General features: G+C 42.8%; 1 protein-coding gene and 1 pseudogene across 2 annotated transcripts in view; one reads left to right on the top strand and one right to left on the bottom strand.

Moving 5' to 3' along the window:
- KIF4A (kinesin family member 4A) overlaps nt 1–14,525 on the bottom strand; it is a 131,950-nt gene that overhangs the window by 46,285 nt on the left and 71,140 nt on the right. For both annotated transcript variants that reach the window (XM_015127630.3, XM_077988029.1), the window contains exons 16-18: nt 2,508–2,611; nt 1,422–1,566; nt 565–675 (exon numbers count right to left, since the gene is read on the bottom strand). In XM_015127630.3, coding sequence (XP_014983116.1) covers nt 565–675; nt 1,422–1,566; nt 2,508–2,611 — 360 coding nt within the window. The remainder of the gene's footprint in view (nt 1–564; nt 676–1,421; nt 1,567–2,507; nt 2,612–14,525) is intronic.
- On the top strand, nt 6,944–7,327 carry LOC106995233 (trafficking protein particle complex subunit 2-like protein pseudogene; annotated as a pseudogene).

Below are 14,525 nucleotides of genomic sequence, written 5' to 3'. Positions count from 1 at the left end.
GGATCTTTAATAATCCAGCTTCGACTTGCCTTTCCAATGGAATGGTCCACTACTATACTTCACCCTAGTTGGACCACTTGCCATTCCTTGACTATGCCTACAAAGTTGTCATCTCTATTTCTTTGATCTATCTATCTGGAATGCTTGTACTTATCTCTATCAAAACCCTTCCTATTATTCAGGGCCTATTCAGCCATCATCTTTTCACTCCAACTGCAAATTTGCTTTCCTTTCTCTTAGTTACTTTGGTATTTTATTCTTATAGCCCAAATCTCTTTCTTCCTTGTATTTGAGAAATCCATGCTTATGTCTTACCGTCTCCTTTAGATAAGACATTCTTCAAGGGCAGAGTTTATATACTACTAATTTTTCTATTTCTCACAGTGCCTAGTAGATAGTACTTTGAACATAATAGACATAGTAGACATTTAATACAAAGTTGTTAAATTCATGAAAATGTCACACTTTTGGAGACATGAGGTATTTGAAGAGAAGCATCAAAATTGTTAGTCAGCTCAGAGAAGCATTTATTAGCTAGGCCTTCAAGAAGTTTTAGTTACTTACTCGTTCTTTTAACTGTATTACTTCTTTGTCTTTTTTCTGCTTCCACTGTCTAAACTTCTCAGCATCTTCTTTCATTTGACGCATTAACTGTACCCGCTGGTTTTTCATCATCTATAAAAACAAAAACCAGCACAAGTATTAGTCATCTGCACTTTATTCTAGGCTGGTGCGGATGGACAGACTTACCATTAAGAAGAGAGAAAAGCCAGAACTAGGCTGGGAAAGCGGTCCCCAACAGATTTTCTGATTAGGCTTATAATACCCTTGCTATGCTTGCACAGGGTTTCCAAGTATAGACTACACAAGTGAACACTGAGAAGACAGTAAAGAAAAATGTACCTACAAGCTAAATCCAGCCCTAAATTCACTGTATACAAATGAAATTTCAAGGAAACATCTAAGCCTCCAGGACAAATCTACCTAGCAACCACTGTATTCTAAAGGTTTCAGTACAAGTAGCCTGTAACCACCACTTTGTTGGTGCCACAAGTTGAATATTCAATAACTGAGAATTTTCTCTAGGTGTCCGTCATCTTGTTACTACTTCAGGAAATTATGCTGCGTGATCATGGAAGGTGATCAGGATATAACCACTAAGCATGGAGATGTCTTTGTTCTTTGGTTTCAGAGACTCTAACGCTAAATTTTGAATGTCAAAGCAAGGTTATACTGAGCAGATCCTAGATGACCACTAGTACAATGTTCTGCAAAAGTGGCATTTGTGGAAATTCACACACTTGAAATGATTGCCCTGCCTGCTATTTTCTCACCTGAAAACACCTCTGGTGTATTTCTAAATGGAATACCTATGTTTGTAAATTCCAATGGGAGTAAATGCAAGGATTAGAATTTATTACCCGTATCTCCTGGTTCAGTTTGGAGACAGTACGCTCTGTGGATTCCTTTAATTTCAGAAGTTTGGACTGCTCATTCAGTTTCTTCTTCAGTTCAGCGATTTGACCCTCCAGCTCCTGGAGACGTTTGCGGCGGCGCTCACTCAACCTAAACACAGATGCTGTAGAAGTGAGGACTACCAGCAGCAAAGCCTGACTTCAAAAGACATAATACTAGACTCCCAGATTTACAATCCTGACATATACAAAATAGGTGACTAGTCACATAGCCATCTTGAAAAAAGAATACCACCCAAACAACCAAACCTGTCTCAATAATAGGAGCTTAATACAAAGAGTAAGACAACTTTTAGTACACAGCAATGCAACTGCCTCAATATACGCCGCCCCTTTTGCATCAGAATGGTTCTTTGAAGGCATTTCACTTCACTTTAGCTATGAAGAATTCTGATGACTATTATAGAAGTCTGAGATAGAAAGTAAACATTCAGCATAACTTTTACAAACATGAGCTTTAGACTCAACCAAGAGATAAAATGGAGTCACTGAGTAAAAAGAAGGTAGCGTAGCCCATACAGCAGAGGTCTGAAGGAGAGTAGAATGTTATAGTTATCTGCTTTGGTTTTATTCTTAACTGGTAAGAGATGGCTAGATTGATTTTTTTAATCACTAGCCTGGACATTAATTCCATTCACAAGCTAATTTACCATTAGCGCAGGGACAAAGAAACTGCTGTTATCTAGTAAGTGTGATAATCTTTCAAAAGCCAGCTCAAGCGCTTTTTACAAAGCCTTCCTTGATCATGGTAGCCTGAATTGATATTTCTCGCCTCTGAACTCTTAACACAATTACTGCCTAAGAAATTTATTTGGCTACTAATCATGTGCTGTGTTATGACATTCTTTTACTGTCAACTTGAGACGCTATTTAAAATTGCAATTATTTAACCACTTTTGTGTTTAGGTTTCCTCTTCATAACTACGTTTAAATCTTTAGGGGCAGTAAATGGGACTTCTACTTCTCTATTTCTTGCAAAGCTCCTCACACATAGTAGGGACTTGAAATAACATTTATTAACTTTAATCTTACTTGGCTTGGTTGACATCTTTCTTTGCTGTCTGAAGTTCAAGAACCAATTCTTCCTTTTCCTTTTGCAGATTGATGACTTCTAATTCTAGCTCTTTTATGTTATCCTAGAAAGGTTATAGGTAAAAGAGAAAGAAGACATTACATGGCACAGGAAGAAAAACCACTTCAGCATTCCATGTCTCAAGGAACTATGCATTAAATTTTACCACTTCGATTGCACGCTGAAAACATTTATTCTTGATTTGATGGAGATTAAAATTACGTAGTAGGAAATGTTTGGAATCTGAGGGTCTGGGTTTTAATCTTGACTGCCACACTTAATAAGTATCTTTAAGGAAAGTCACTTCATCTTTTAGTTTTGGTTTCTGTTCAGAAAAGAGTTTATATACGTGTGTGTGCATGAATGTATATGTGTGTGTATATATACTATATCATATATATATATATATAGTGTGTGTGTGTGTGTGTGTGTGTGTGTGTGTGTGTATATATATATAGCCCAGATTGGTCTTGAACTCCTGAGCTCAAGTGATCCTCCCGCCTCTGCCTCCAAAAGTGCTAGGATTACAGGTGTGAGCCACCACATCTGGCCCTTCTTTGCTTATTTTCTTTCTTTTTTTCTTTTCTTTTCCCTCCTTTCCTTCTTCCTTTCCTTTCCTTTCCCTCCCTCCCCCTTCTCCCCATCCTTCTCTGTCTCTCTCTCTCCTTTCTTTTGAGACAGAGTCTCACTCTCACCTAGGCTGGAGTACAGAGGCATGATCATGGTTCACTGCAGCCTTTATCTCCTGGGCTCAAGTGATCCTCCCACCTTAGTCTCCTGAGTAGTGAGGACTACAGGAGTGTGCCACCAACTTGGCTAATTTTTGTATTTTTTTGTAGTGATGGGTTTTCGCCATGTTGCCCAGGCTGGTCTTGAACTCCTGGGCTCAAGCGATCCTCCCACCTTGGCCTCCTTAAAGTGCTAGGATTATAGGCATGAGCCACAGCACCCAGCCCCATAAATCTTAACTGTGAGTATGACTATATACTGACTCCTGTGAGTCCTCCTAGTGAATCATTCGATCTAGGTGAGCTCTTAGGGACTCCCAAAGGTTTCCCTATCTATGTCAATAATTAATAATAACACCTACCTCACAGGGTTGTTGGGAAGATCAAATAAGATAAAAAGGTAGACACTTTGTAAACTGTAAAGAGCTGCACAAATATTCTTATATTCAGAACTTTCAAACTTATCTATTCAATAACAACTGCAGTTCTGCAAGCATTTAGAAAAAGAAGTCTAGAAACTGAAGTTTGACAGTGGAAAATCCAAATTCCATCCTATTCTCATAACCAGAAAAGATTGGAGAAAACTGACTGGATGAGTAGTTGGCAGGGAAGAAGATTATATGCAGACCCTAGACCAGTATTAGACTGACAAAAAGAAGCAGAGGCAGATTAGGTGGGGTTATATCAGAGAAGCTTTCTAAATGCTTTCTAAATAGGCTAGAGCTGTTTTCCAAGCAATGTACTCAGTCACTTCAGTATAACCACTGAAAATCAAACTTTATAGTTACCTTGCTTTTTTTTTTTTTTTTTTTTTTTTTTTTTTGAGACAGAGTCTTGCTCTGTCGCCTAGGCTGGAGTGCAGTGGTGTGATCTTGGCTTACCGCAACCTCTGTCTCCCAGGTTCAAAAGATTCTTGTGCCCCAGTCTCCCAAGTAGCTGAGATTACAGGCACCCACCACCACACCTGGATAATTTTTGTATTTTTAGTAGAGACAGGGTTTCACCATGTTGGCCAGCCTGGTCTCAAACTCCTGACTTAAGTGATCCACCCACCTCGGCCTCCCAAAGTATTGGCATTACAGGCGTGAGCCACCACGTAGCCTACCCTGCATATTTAAAATCACTAACAACATGGGTGTGTATGTATGTATGTGTATATTCATATATTCTTTATATGATAAATATATTCTATATTAATCTATACTTACAACATAGAAAATATATTCTATATTTTTACTTATAGAAGTAACATATAAATATATTTATATAAAAAAATAGATAATACATATAAAGGTCAAGTTCCCTTGACTGCCTCACCCCTGCCAAAATTCCAGTCCCCCTCCAGAAGCAAGCACTGTTACCAGCTTGATGCATATCTTCCATTTTTTCTAGACATTTACATATTCAAATATTACATAGCTAGACATTTACATACACAGTCATATGTCACTTAATAACAGGAATACATTCTAAGAAATGCATTGTTAAGCAATTTCATCATCGTGTGAACATGATAGTGTACACTTATACAAATCTATATAGTATAGCCTACTATACACCCAGGCTATATGGTATAGCCTATTGCTCCTAGGTTATAAAACTGTATATCATGCGACTGTACTGAATACTGTGGGTGATTATAACATAATGGTAAGTATTTTGTATCTAAACATAAAAATGGTACAGTTAAAAATACAGTATTATAATCTTATGGGACCATCATTGTATCCATAGTCTGTCATTGACTGAAATGTCATTATTTGGTGCATGATTATATATTAAATAAATGTATTATATATTACATATCACTTAATATCTATTACTAGAATATGTAATTGATGTAAGTAAATATATAGTATATACACACACACGTGTGTGTTTATACCAATTAAAATGTGTTAAACATAGACTTTTATATATATATGTTATTCTGTAACTTGCCTTTTTTTACTTAATTAGTCATGGAGATTTATTTATATCAGCATATATAGATCTGCCTTGTTTTTTTGCCATAATGAAATATTCTGGTACATGCCTTCTGTGCACATGTACAAGGTTTTACTAGGGTAGAGAGAAGTGGGAATTACACAGTCATGAGGGTATACATTTTCAATTTTTATAGACCTGCCAAATTGTCATCCAAAGGGGCTATTCCACTCTTGCCAGCTAAGTACGAGAGTACTTTGCTTGCACCCTTGTCAACATTTGATATTGCTACACTTAAAAACTATTACCAATCTGATAGGTGAAAAATAGTTTCTATTCATTATATATACCACATTTAGTCCCTAATTGTCTTACCAACTCCACAAGGGGGAATTATTCAAAAATTTAAGTCCTGGTTTACTACAACTCATGGTAATCTTCATTAATCAGACCCTATGCCTCCCCCTATTTTTCTCTGGCAATTCTTTACAAGTGACAGGAAAAATACCATGCAACTCAGGAGGCTGAGGTGGGAGGATCACTTGAGCCCAGGAAGTCAAGGCTGCAGTGTGCTATGATCACGCCACTGCACTCCAGCCTGGGCGAGAGAGTGAGACTTTGTCTCTAAATAAATAAATAAATAATTGAATTAAAAACTGCTTTTATTTCTTAGAGGAAAAAAAAGGGTGATTCACATGTGAGTAAAAGGTATTGATTACATTAAGAATTTATTTCAGGCCTTGTGCAGTGGCTCACACCTGTAATGCCAGCACTTTGGGAGGCCGAGGCAGGCAGATAACCTAAGGTCAGGAGTTTGAGACCAGCCTGGCCAACATGGTGAAACCCTGTCTCTACTAAAAATACAAAAATTAGCCAGGCATGGTGGCGCAGACCTGTAATCCCAGCTACTCGGGAGGCTGAGGCAGGAGAATCGCTTGAACCCAAGAGGTGGAGGTCGCAGTGCACAGAGATTGCACCACTACACACCAGCCTGGGTGACAGAGCAAGACTCCGTCTAAAAAAAAATTTATTTCTTCTTAACTTAATCAAGCATATTTGATGCCATGGGGAAAAGGACGAGATATCTTACTATAGCTATAGCTCCTTACTAGCACCCCTTTGTAGAGTTAGAAATACAATGGGCGGGGCACCCAGTGCTGGTCCTCTCAAGACGGCGATATGCATCCCGGTGATCACCAAGGAGAATTACCCTCTCTACATCTGCAGCACCCCCATGGAGAGCGAGCTGAGGTTCCAGTACATGGTGTATACATCTCTGGACATGGTGGATGAGAAGATCTCTTCAATGGGGAAGGCCCTGGTCAACCAGAGGGAGCTCTATCTGGGCCCCCTCTACCCCACAGAGGACTACAAGGTCTTGCCTCATAAGTCACTAGAAACTCTCGACCAGTCCCTTTGGACAAATCACTTGAGACCATGGAGTTCAAAGACGTTCCAAGAGTAGTAATGTAGCTTGTCCATGATGACATGTGCCAGTAGCCACTATTTTACAAAACAATATGGCCTCTGCAGAGGAGGTCCGCCTTATTCATGAAGTCTCTGGTTTTGCAGTTAACTTTCTGGACCAGGCATTGATTCATAAAGAGGGTGAGGCATCCCAGGTGCACATAGAAACTCAGAGTCTGAGTGGCTCGGTTCCTGGAGCCTGAATTGGGTAAGGCTTAGCTGCCTGCCCTTTGCTTTTCCAGTAAACACCAGTTGCCCCAACGAAGTATCTAGGCATGCACCCAGTGTGGTCACTGCAGGACCAGCCCAGCCTGGGCACTGCCTGTGATTCAAGGTTGCCAGACTTCTCCAAAGTGAGGACACACAGAGGGCCCTCAGCTGGCAGGTTCTTCACCTGCTTTCCCAGCAGTCCTTGTGTTACAAGTGCATTCCCTATCCAGCTATGCAGACAGAGCTACACTACCATCTCCAAGGTGAAGTTTGTCATGGTGGTGAATCCCTCCAACACAGCTCTTCGAGACAATGAAATCCACAGGATGTTCTGGAAGCTGCACAACTCCTACATAGATGTGATGTGCAACCCCTTCTGTAACCCGAGGACAATATCCAGGCCAGGGACTGATAACATGGTGATGTCTATGATGATACAGGTCTGCTGAGTGAGAACTCTGCCACCAGACACTGCAAACAGAAGCTTCAGCATGTGACTGTTGTGGGGATGTCTGCCTCTTCCTGAATGTGATGACCATGGCATTTGGGGCAAGGCTCCATGCATGGTACACCTCAAATAAAAGTCTTGTGAGATGAGATTTGGCTTTTTCCTTTTGTGTTAGCAGAGGATTCAACTAAGGAGAGTTTAGCTACGGATCTTTAGTGGTGTGGGCAGAGGTTAGTGACCAGACACAGCAGGAAGTGTGCCCCCAATAGGCTCGAAGCAGGGGAGGCAGGGGTGCCTGGAGCTGAGAGCTCTGGAGCCCACGGGACCTGTGACCACATGGGCTGCCTCTGCTGTTCCCTCTGCCCTTACTGTGGCTGCCCATTGGCTGAATGGGTGGGCTGGTCCATAGGGGTTAGCCTCCTGAGCCCAGATCCAGCCTAGGATCTAGGGGCAAATGCGCCCTTCCCACGTGCGCATTCCCATGGGGGAGGGCCCTCCTCTTTCTGGACTTGGCCTCCATTCTTCGCATGTGGTCCAACATCTGGACACAGCCCAGGCCTTAGAAGAAGCCCTTGTGAAATTTGGAAGGCCTCAGGGCAGCCTGCTTCTGAAACCCTGGAGTGGCAGACTCAACGTGCCCTTTCCTGCCTGTTGGTGCAAAGTAGGTTAGGATCCGGCTGCTGCTCTCCAGATCCCTGGGCAGGCTGCTCTGGGAGCACATGGCTAGGACGAGCCAATTGAATCTGCTCTTTCTGCCCAGAAGCCCTGCAGCCAAAGTCCAGATAACGACCAGGCCTGAGGTGTCAACCAGGACAAGGTGACAGTTCAGGTGGCCCAGGCCTGCCTCCCCAGTGTCGCTTGTTGACGTGGCTGAGTGATGACTGCCCAGGGCAGTGGCAGAGGCCACAAGGCCCACCCATGCGGCTGAGTCCTCGGCACACTCCTCACTCCATGTGTAGTCAGTGTCAGCGGGGTTGAGCAACCAAGGCTCAGCCTGCTGAGGAGCCCCCTTCCCTCCCCAGCCCATCCTCCCACCACCCCCAGCACTGGTCTAGGACTACAGAGTTTCTCAAGGACCTTCCAGGATCCCAGAATCCCCTGGGAGCAGGTCAGGCTGTTAACATGGGTTAGTCAGGGGCGGGGCACAGGGAGGTGAACTTTTTCTCTACACATCTTTGGATTTTCATGTCTTCCAATAAGTGCAGTGTTAATTTTATAAATTATAGAAGAAAAAGAAATCAACTAGGAGTGTGTGTGTGAAAACAGCATGCCCCAGGCCTCCCCCGCCCCAGGGTGAACTGGAAGCCCTGAAGTGGGCTGAGGCATGCCAGGCAGCTGATTAGGGTGCACGTGGGTCACAAGCCACCCTCACAGGGTTAAATATTTAACAAGAGCCTCATATTTGTTAAGACAAGGCAGGACCCCAGCCCAAGCACCTCTCCCCTGCAGCTAGGCATGAAACCTTTGGCTTTTAGTGGGGATCACCCCTGCCTAAGTCCTGGCTGTGGTGGGGACTGCAAATTGTTAACCCAGCATCTATTATCCTTCCTCCCTACTAACAGAATCCCAGTGCTTCTGCCCAATTCTGATAAGCGGGCAGACAAAAGCCATGTCCTACCCTCCCTCACAGCCCAGGGTGGGCAGTTGTAGCATGCAAGTGGATGGTGTCGGGAGAGACTTGCAGGAAAGACCCTGCAAAGGGAGCTCAGCTGACAATGTGCAATACCCTTCACCTTTGCCTTCTTCCTGCCTGGAATGTGGATGTGATGGCTGATGCTCAGCCAGCTGTCTTGAGAGCATGAGGACAAGATTCACACCCTAAGGCCAAGGAAGCAGAAAGCAGGAAGGATCCTGGGCCTTTGCTGCTGTACGTGCCCCAGACTACTTATGTTCAGCTTTTTTTTTTTTTTTTTTTTAATGTGAGAAAATAAATATATCCCTCTCTGGTTAAAGAAAAAAAAAAGAAAGAAAGAAAGAAAGAAATACAATGGGGGAACACATATCCCCATGTTTCCAGGCAAGAGTACAAGAAAGGAAGAATCACTTCTCAGCCTTACCAGTAATCCTTTGTTTATCCTGGAAAAGCCAAAATACATTTGACCTTAAAGAGGCTGCATTGTATGTCCTGTTAATATGGACAATTGAGTGACATATTTAACTTACTCCCTCCTGAAATCCCATGAAAATGAACAAAAAAGGAGGTATAAATCAACAAGAATGAAGAGAGATGAGGAGAGCAGTTGAGAGATATCAACAAACTTTTGGAAGAAGAAAACAGCTGGATAAGAAGTAATTGACGTCCAGAGTGGAAAAAGCTAAAATATAACTCCTACAGGACAAATATCAAGAAGAAGCAAGCCAATACGTACCACGGAGGCGCAGAGTGGAACAGAGGCTTCCTTTCTAGAGAGGCCGAACCTAACAGGTTGGACACAGCTAATAGCAGGGATGCAGTACCATACTGCTGACAGGGATTAAATAAAAGTCTGTCTATGATTGGAGAGACTTCAACTCCCTTATTTTCTCTGGGTTACTAGAACGATGGCATACCACCACTAGGCCCACACAACTCTAGGCAAAAGAATAAGAGTTCTTTATTGGAAATTGATTAGCTTAAGAGAAATCCATGCACATACAACTTGCTATTGGCTTTTAGTGCCTCCCTCTTAAATATGAATGGATAGCCATGGCTCACTAGAAATTTGAGGAAAGTGTCTTACCTGAAAGACAGACCAAAACAAACACATTAGAGAAAGGAAATCTGGAGGAAACAAAGGCAAAGCAGGAAGAAGAAGAAAACCTTGATAAAATTTAATTCCTATTCTTAGAGATGGGCTGTGAATCCACACAAAAAGAATAAAAGGCTATAACAAGGAACAATTACAGGATCAAAAGGAGACCTTGGAAATTAATAACCAAATGAAATAATTCACTAAGAATGAAGGGAAATCTCCCAGAGTGGAATAAAAAGACAAAGAAATAGAAAATAGGAAGAAAGAGATCAGAAAAGTAGAAACTAAATCTAAGAGATCCAATATCTAAGAGAAGCGCAAGAAAGAGAAAACAGAGAAAATGTAGAGATAGCATTATCAAAGAAATGATAGGAAAAAAACTGCCCAGAAAGGAGTACACATTTCTAGATTGAAAGGACTAGTCAAGCACCAAGTACAATAAATGAGAAAAGAAGGCTGGGTGTAGTGGTACATGTCTGTAATCCTAGCACTTTAGGGTTGGGAGGCTGGGAGGATCGCTAAAGACCAGGAGTTTGAGACCAGCCTCAGCAACATAGTGAGACTTCATCTCTACAAAAAATAAAAAATTAGCCAGGCATGGTGGCACATGCCTGTAGTCCCAGCAACTTGGGAGGCTGAGGCAGGAGGACCACCTGAGCCCAGGAAGTTGAGGCTGCGGTGAGCTGTGATGGCACCACTGCACTCCAGCCTGGGCAACAGAGCAAGACCCTGTCTCTATAAAAACAACAAAAACAAACAAACAAAAAACAGGAAACCATACCAAGGCCCATCATTGTGAAATTAAGTAACACTTGGGGACAATGAAAAGATCCTGAAAGTTTCCAAAGTAAAAAAATATATAGGTCTATTACAAATAATCCAAAATTATAATAGACTTCTCAACAGCAATACTGGAAATAGAAGACAATGGAGCAAGGCCTTCAAAATAATGAAGAAAACATTTCTATAGAATTGTAAAGTATAAGAATTTTGAAAAAGCAATTTTCAGACATGCAAAGCTTTAAAGTATTTCCCTTTCATGTATGCATTCTCAGAAAGCTATTGGGGTTTTATTCCACCAAAGCAAAGGGGTATACTAAAGAGGAGGAAGACATGAAATCCACGTCAACACAGAGATGAGAAAGAAATGAAGCAAATCCCCAGGATGATGGTACCAAGCTGGTGGCTGGACAACAGCCCTAGAGAAAGCAAACCAGGAGAGAAGACTCCAGAAGGGTTGTTTTCAAAAAAGAAATGGATAAATTACCTGGTGTGTCTGACCACAATGAAGAGGTTTATAGTTTTTTTTTCTTTTCTTCTTCTTTTTTTTTTTTTTTTTTTTTGAGACACAGTCTTGCTCTGTTGCCCAGGCTGGAGTGCAGTGGCGCTATCTTGGCTCACTGCAAGCTCTGCCTCCTGGGTTCATGCCATTCTCCTGCCTCAGCCTCCCGAGTAGCTGGGACTACAGGTGCCTGCCACCACACCCAGCTAATTTTTTGTATTTTTAGTAGAGACGGGGTTTCACCGTGTTAGCCAGGGTGGTCTCGATCTCCTGACCTCGTGATCCGCTCGCCTCGGCATCCCAAAGTGCTGGGATGAGTTTTATAGTTTTGTCAAGAAGTTTGGAGATAAAATTATTGACAGGTATATAGAAAACTAAGTAAATGGAAAAAATGTTATCTCTAGAAAATACAAAGAGCTATACAAGAAAAGAAATGCAATCATACTATATGGCTCAATTTTAAACATATTTACATAATCAGAATAATTTAAACACTAAATATTCATTTAAACAAAAAGGGTGATATAACCATTTTGAATGAAGAAAGTGAGGCAGTGTGCACAGGTGGTGGGATAAGAGAGCTACATTCTTGTCTTCCACTGTGGGAGGTCAATAGATAGTTATCTAAAAAATGTAACATAATCACACTGCCAATTCTTATCAAGAAATATGGAGGTAAATGTCAGAATAGGAATAGAGAACTATTTTGAGTTTTCTAAGTATTATAGTATTTGACTTTAAAAAATGATATATATGTATCTGACATAGAAAAAAATTAAGTTTTTTTGTTTGTTTGTTTGACACAGGTTCTCACTCTGTCACCCAGGCTAGAGTGCAGTGGTGCAATCTCGGCTCACTGCAACCTCCACCTCCTGGGTTCAAGCGATTCTCCTGCCTCAGCCTCCCGAGTAGCTGGGATTAAAGGCATGAAGCTAATTTTTGTATTTTTAGTAGAGACAGGGTTTCACCATGTTGGCCAGGCTGGTCTTGAACTCTTGACCTCAGGTGATCTGCCTGCCTTGGCCTCCCAAAGTGCTAGGATTACAGGCGTGAGCACCATGCCCAGCCACAGTTTTTTGTTGTTTGAGATGGTCTCACTCTGTCACTCAGGCTGGATTGCAGTGGTGTGATCTCAGCTCACTGCTGCCTGGACCTCCCTGTGCTCAGGTGATCCTCCCACCTCAGCCTCCCAAGTAGCTGGGACTACAGGCTCACACCAGCAGGCCCGGCTAATTTTTGTATTTTTTGTGGAGACAGGGTTTCGCCATGTTGCCCAGGCTGGTCTCAAACTCCTGGGCTCAAGTGATCTGCCCAAGGCAGCCTCCCAAAGTGCTGGCATTACAAAAAACTAAGTTTTTTAAAAGTTAAAAAAGACCATGATAACAAAAGGGAAAAAAACCTCTATTGGCAACTCAGGTATTATTTTGGAAGCAACCTCTAATCTAGGGGAAAAAGTGGTGAAAATTAATTAGCAGAATCACTTTTTTTTTGTTTTTACTCTGAAAATGTATGAGAGCTGGTAATTTTTTAAAAAGCATGAGAATTTGTTGTAGGGTCCTGCAGCCCCATCCATTCTCTACTGGGCCCTGGTATCCCGCTCCTCTCCTAGCTCTGTCGCTGAACGCTGTGCCTTAGTTTACTTCTCTGCACCGGGGGCTCACCCCTAGACCATTCCCAGCAGCTTCCCAGGTGATGTCGGTACCCCTAAGGCTGGGCTTTGCCAGCTGTGGCCCGGCTCCTTAGTACTGCCCAGGAGGCACCAGGTGGCTGAGGATGTGACTGTGGGCATCATTCTAGGCCAGTGGTTCTTGTATTGCATTCCAGCAGCAGGAATATCACCTGGGAACTTGACAGAAGTGCAAATTATTGGCCCCACCCAAGACCCACTGAATTAGAGCTTATGGAGTGGGGACCTGCAAGCTGGGGTTTTAAGGAGCCTTCCAGATGATTCTGACATGCATGAGAATCTGCCAACTACTGATCTAGGCCAGTCATTAGTGTAGCCTGGGGAGGGACTGGGGCTGTCTAGACCAAGAACAGGTGGAAAACACTAGCCTCATTTGGACTCCTGAGACTGGGAACCACCACCAACAAAAACCAACCCTATAGTCTCTCCTCTTGGAAGAGGAAGATAAGTTGGAGGGCCTGGAGAAAGCATACATTTTTTTTCTTTCCCTGCTCCTGGCTTGGTTACAGCTCTGCTCACCTCTCTCACTTGTCTTGGTTCTACAAAAGGTTGTCTAGATGATGCCAGCCAGGCAGGGGGTGGAAGTCCTGGGGAGGCAGGAGGCAGAAGACCCTGACTGTTTATCCCTTGGGAACCTCACCATAGGCCAGATGGCCCGCCTTCGAATGGAAAGAATCCTAACTCCACAAGGAAAGAATCCTAAACCCCCCGTTCCTCCTCCTCCCAACCCCAGGAAGACCTTGTAGACAGTGCCAAAAACAAACAAACAAACAAACAAACAAACAAAAACAGCTCCAACCCCCAGCAGCTGGGAAGACAGCCAGAAGCTGTCCTTCCTCCTCATTCTGGCCCCCCTTCCCAGCCCCCAATACTGTGAACCTTCTTCCCATTCAGCCTGGTTTCCTGGTGAAGGTCCTGCAGTCGTGGGCCCTGGGGGACCCCCCAAGGAAAAGGCCCTCAGGAGGGAAGGGACCAAGGGCATCCTTGGGCCAACTGTCCACCTCTCTTGTCCACTGTTCTCTCCTCCCCACTTCTGTCTTCAAAAGGCTCCTTCCCAGGATGGATCGGGTGCTAGGACAACTAGAATCCAATCCAAAAGCTCTCCCTGCCCCTGTGTCTTTTTTCAGATGTGAGAACAACTGTACAGTGTAAACTTATAAAGTGATTTTAATGGTTATAGATTGGAAATAAAGTATGTCATATGAACAGCTGCCATGGGGGGAAAAGAAAGCATGGGTACTAGAGCTATTCCTCAATATAAGCATATAATACCTTGGGAGTAGTAGGATATAGCTGGATGGGAAAACAACCCACTCTTCCCCCTACCACCCATCCTAATATCCCTTTGTCTGTAATCACAAACAATGAGAAACACTGGTCTACAAGGGAAAATAAGTCTGGAGCAAGGGCCATTTCTTGTGGGTAACCTGAAAGCCAAGGATTTGCCTTTAAGTAAAGACCTGATTATTAATTGGCAAAGGCCACTTAGAACTACTAT

The sequence above is a fragment of the Macaca mulatta genome, chromosome X (genome assembly GCF_049350105.2).
Source record: "Macaca mulatta isolate MMU2019108-1 chromosome X, T2T-MMU8v2.0, whole genome shotgun sequence".
NCBI classification, from domain to species: Eukaryota; Metazoa; Chordata; class Mammalia; order Primates; family Cercopithecidae; genus Macaca; species Macaca mulatta.
Note: the sequence above shows the minus strand (reverse complement) of the source record. Positions and strands in the feature narration are given on the sequence as shown.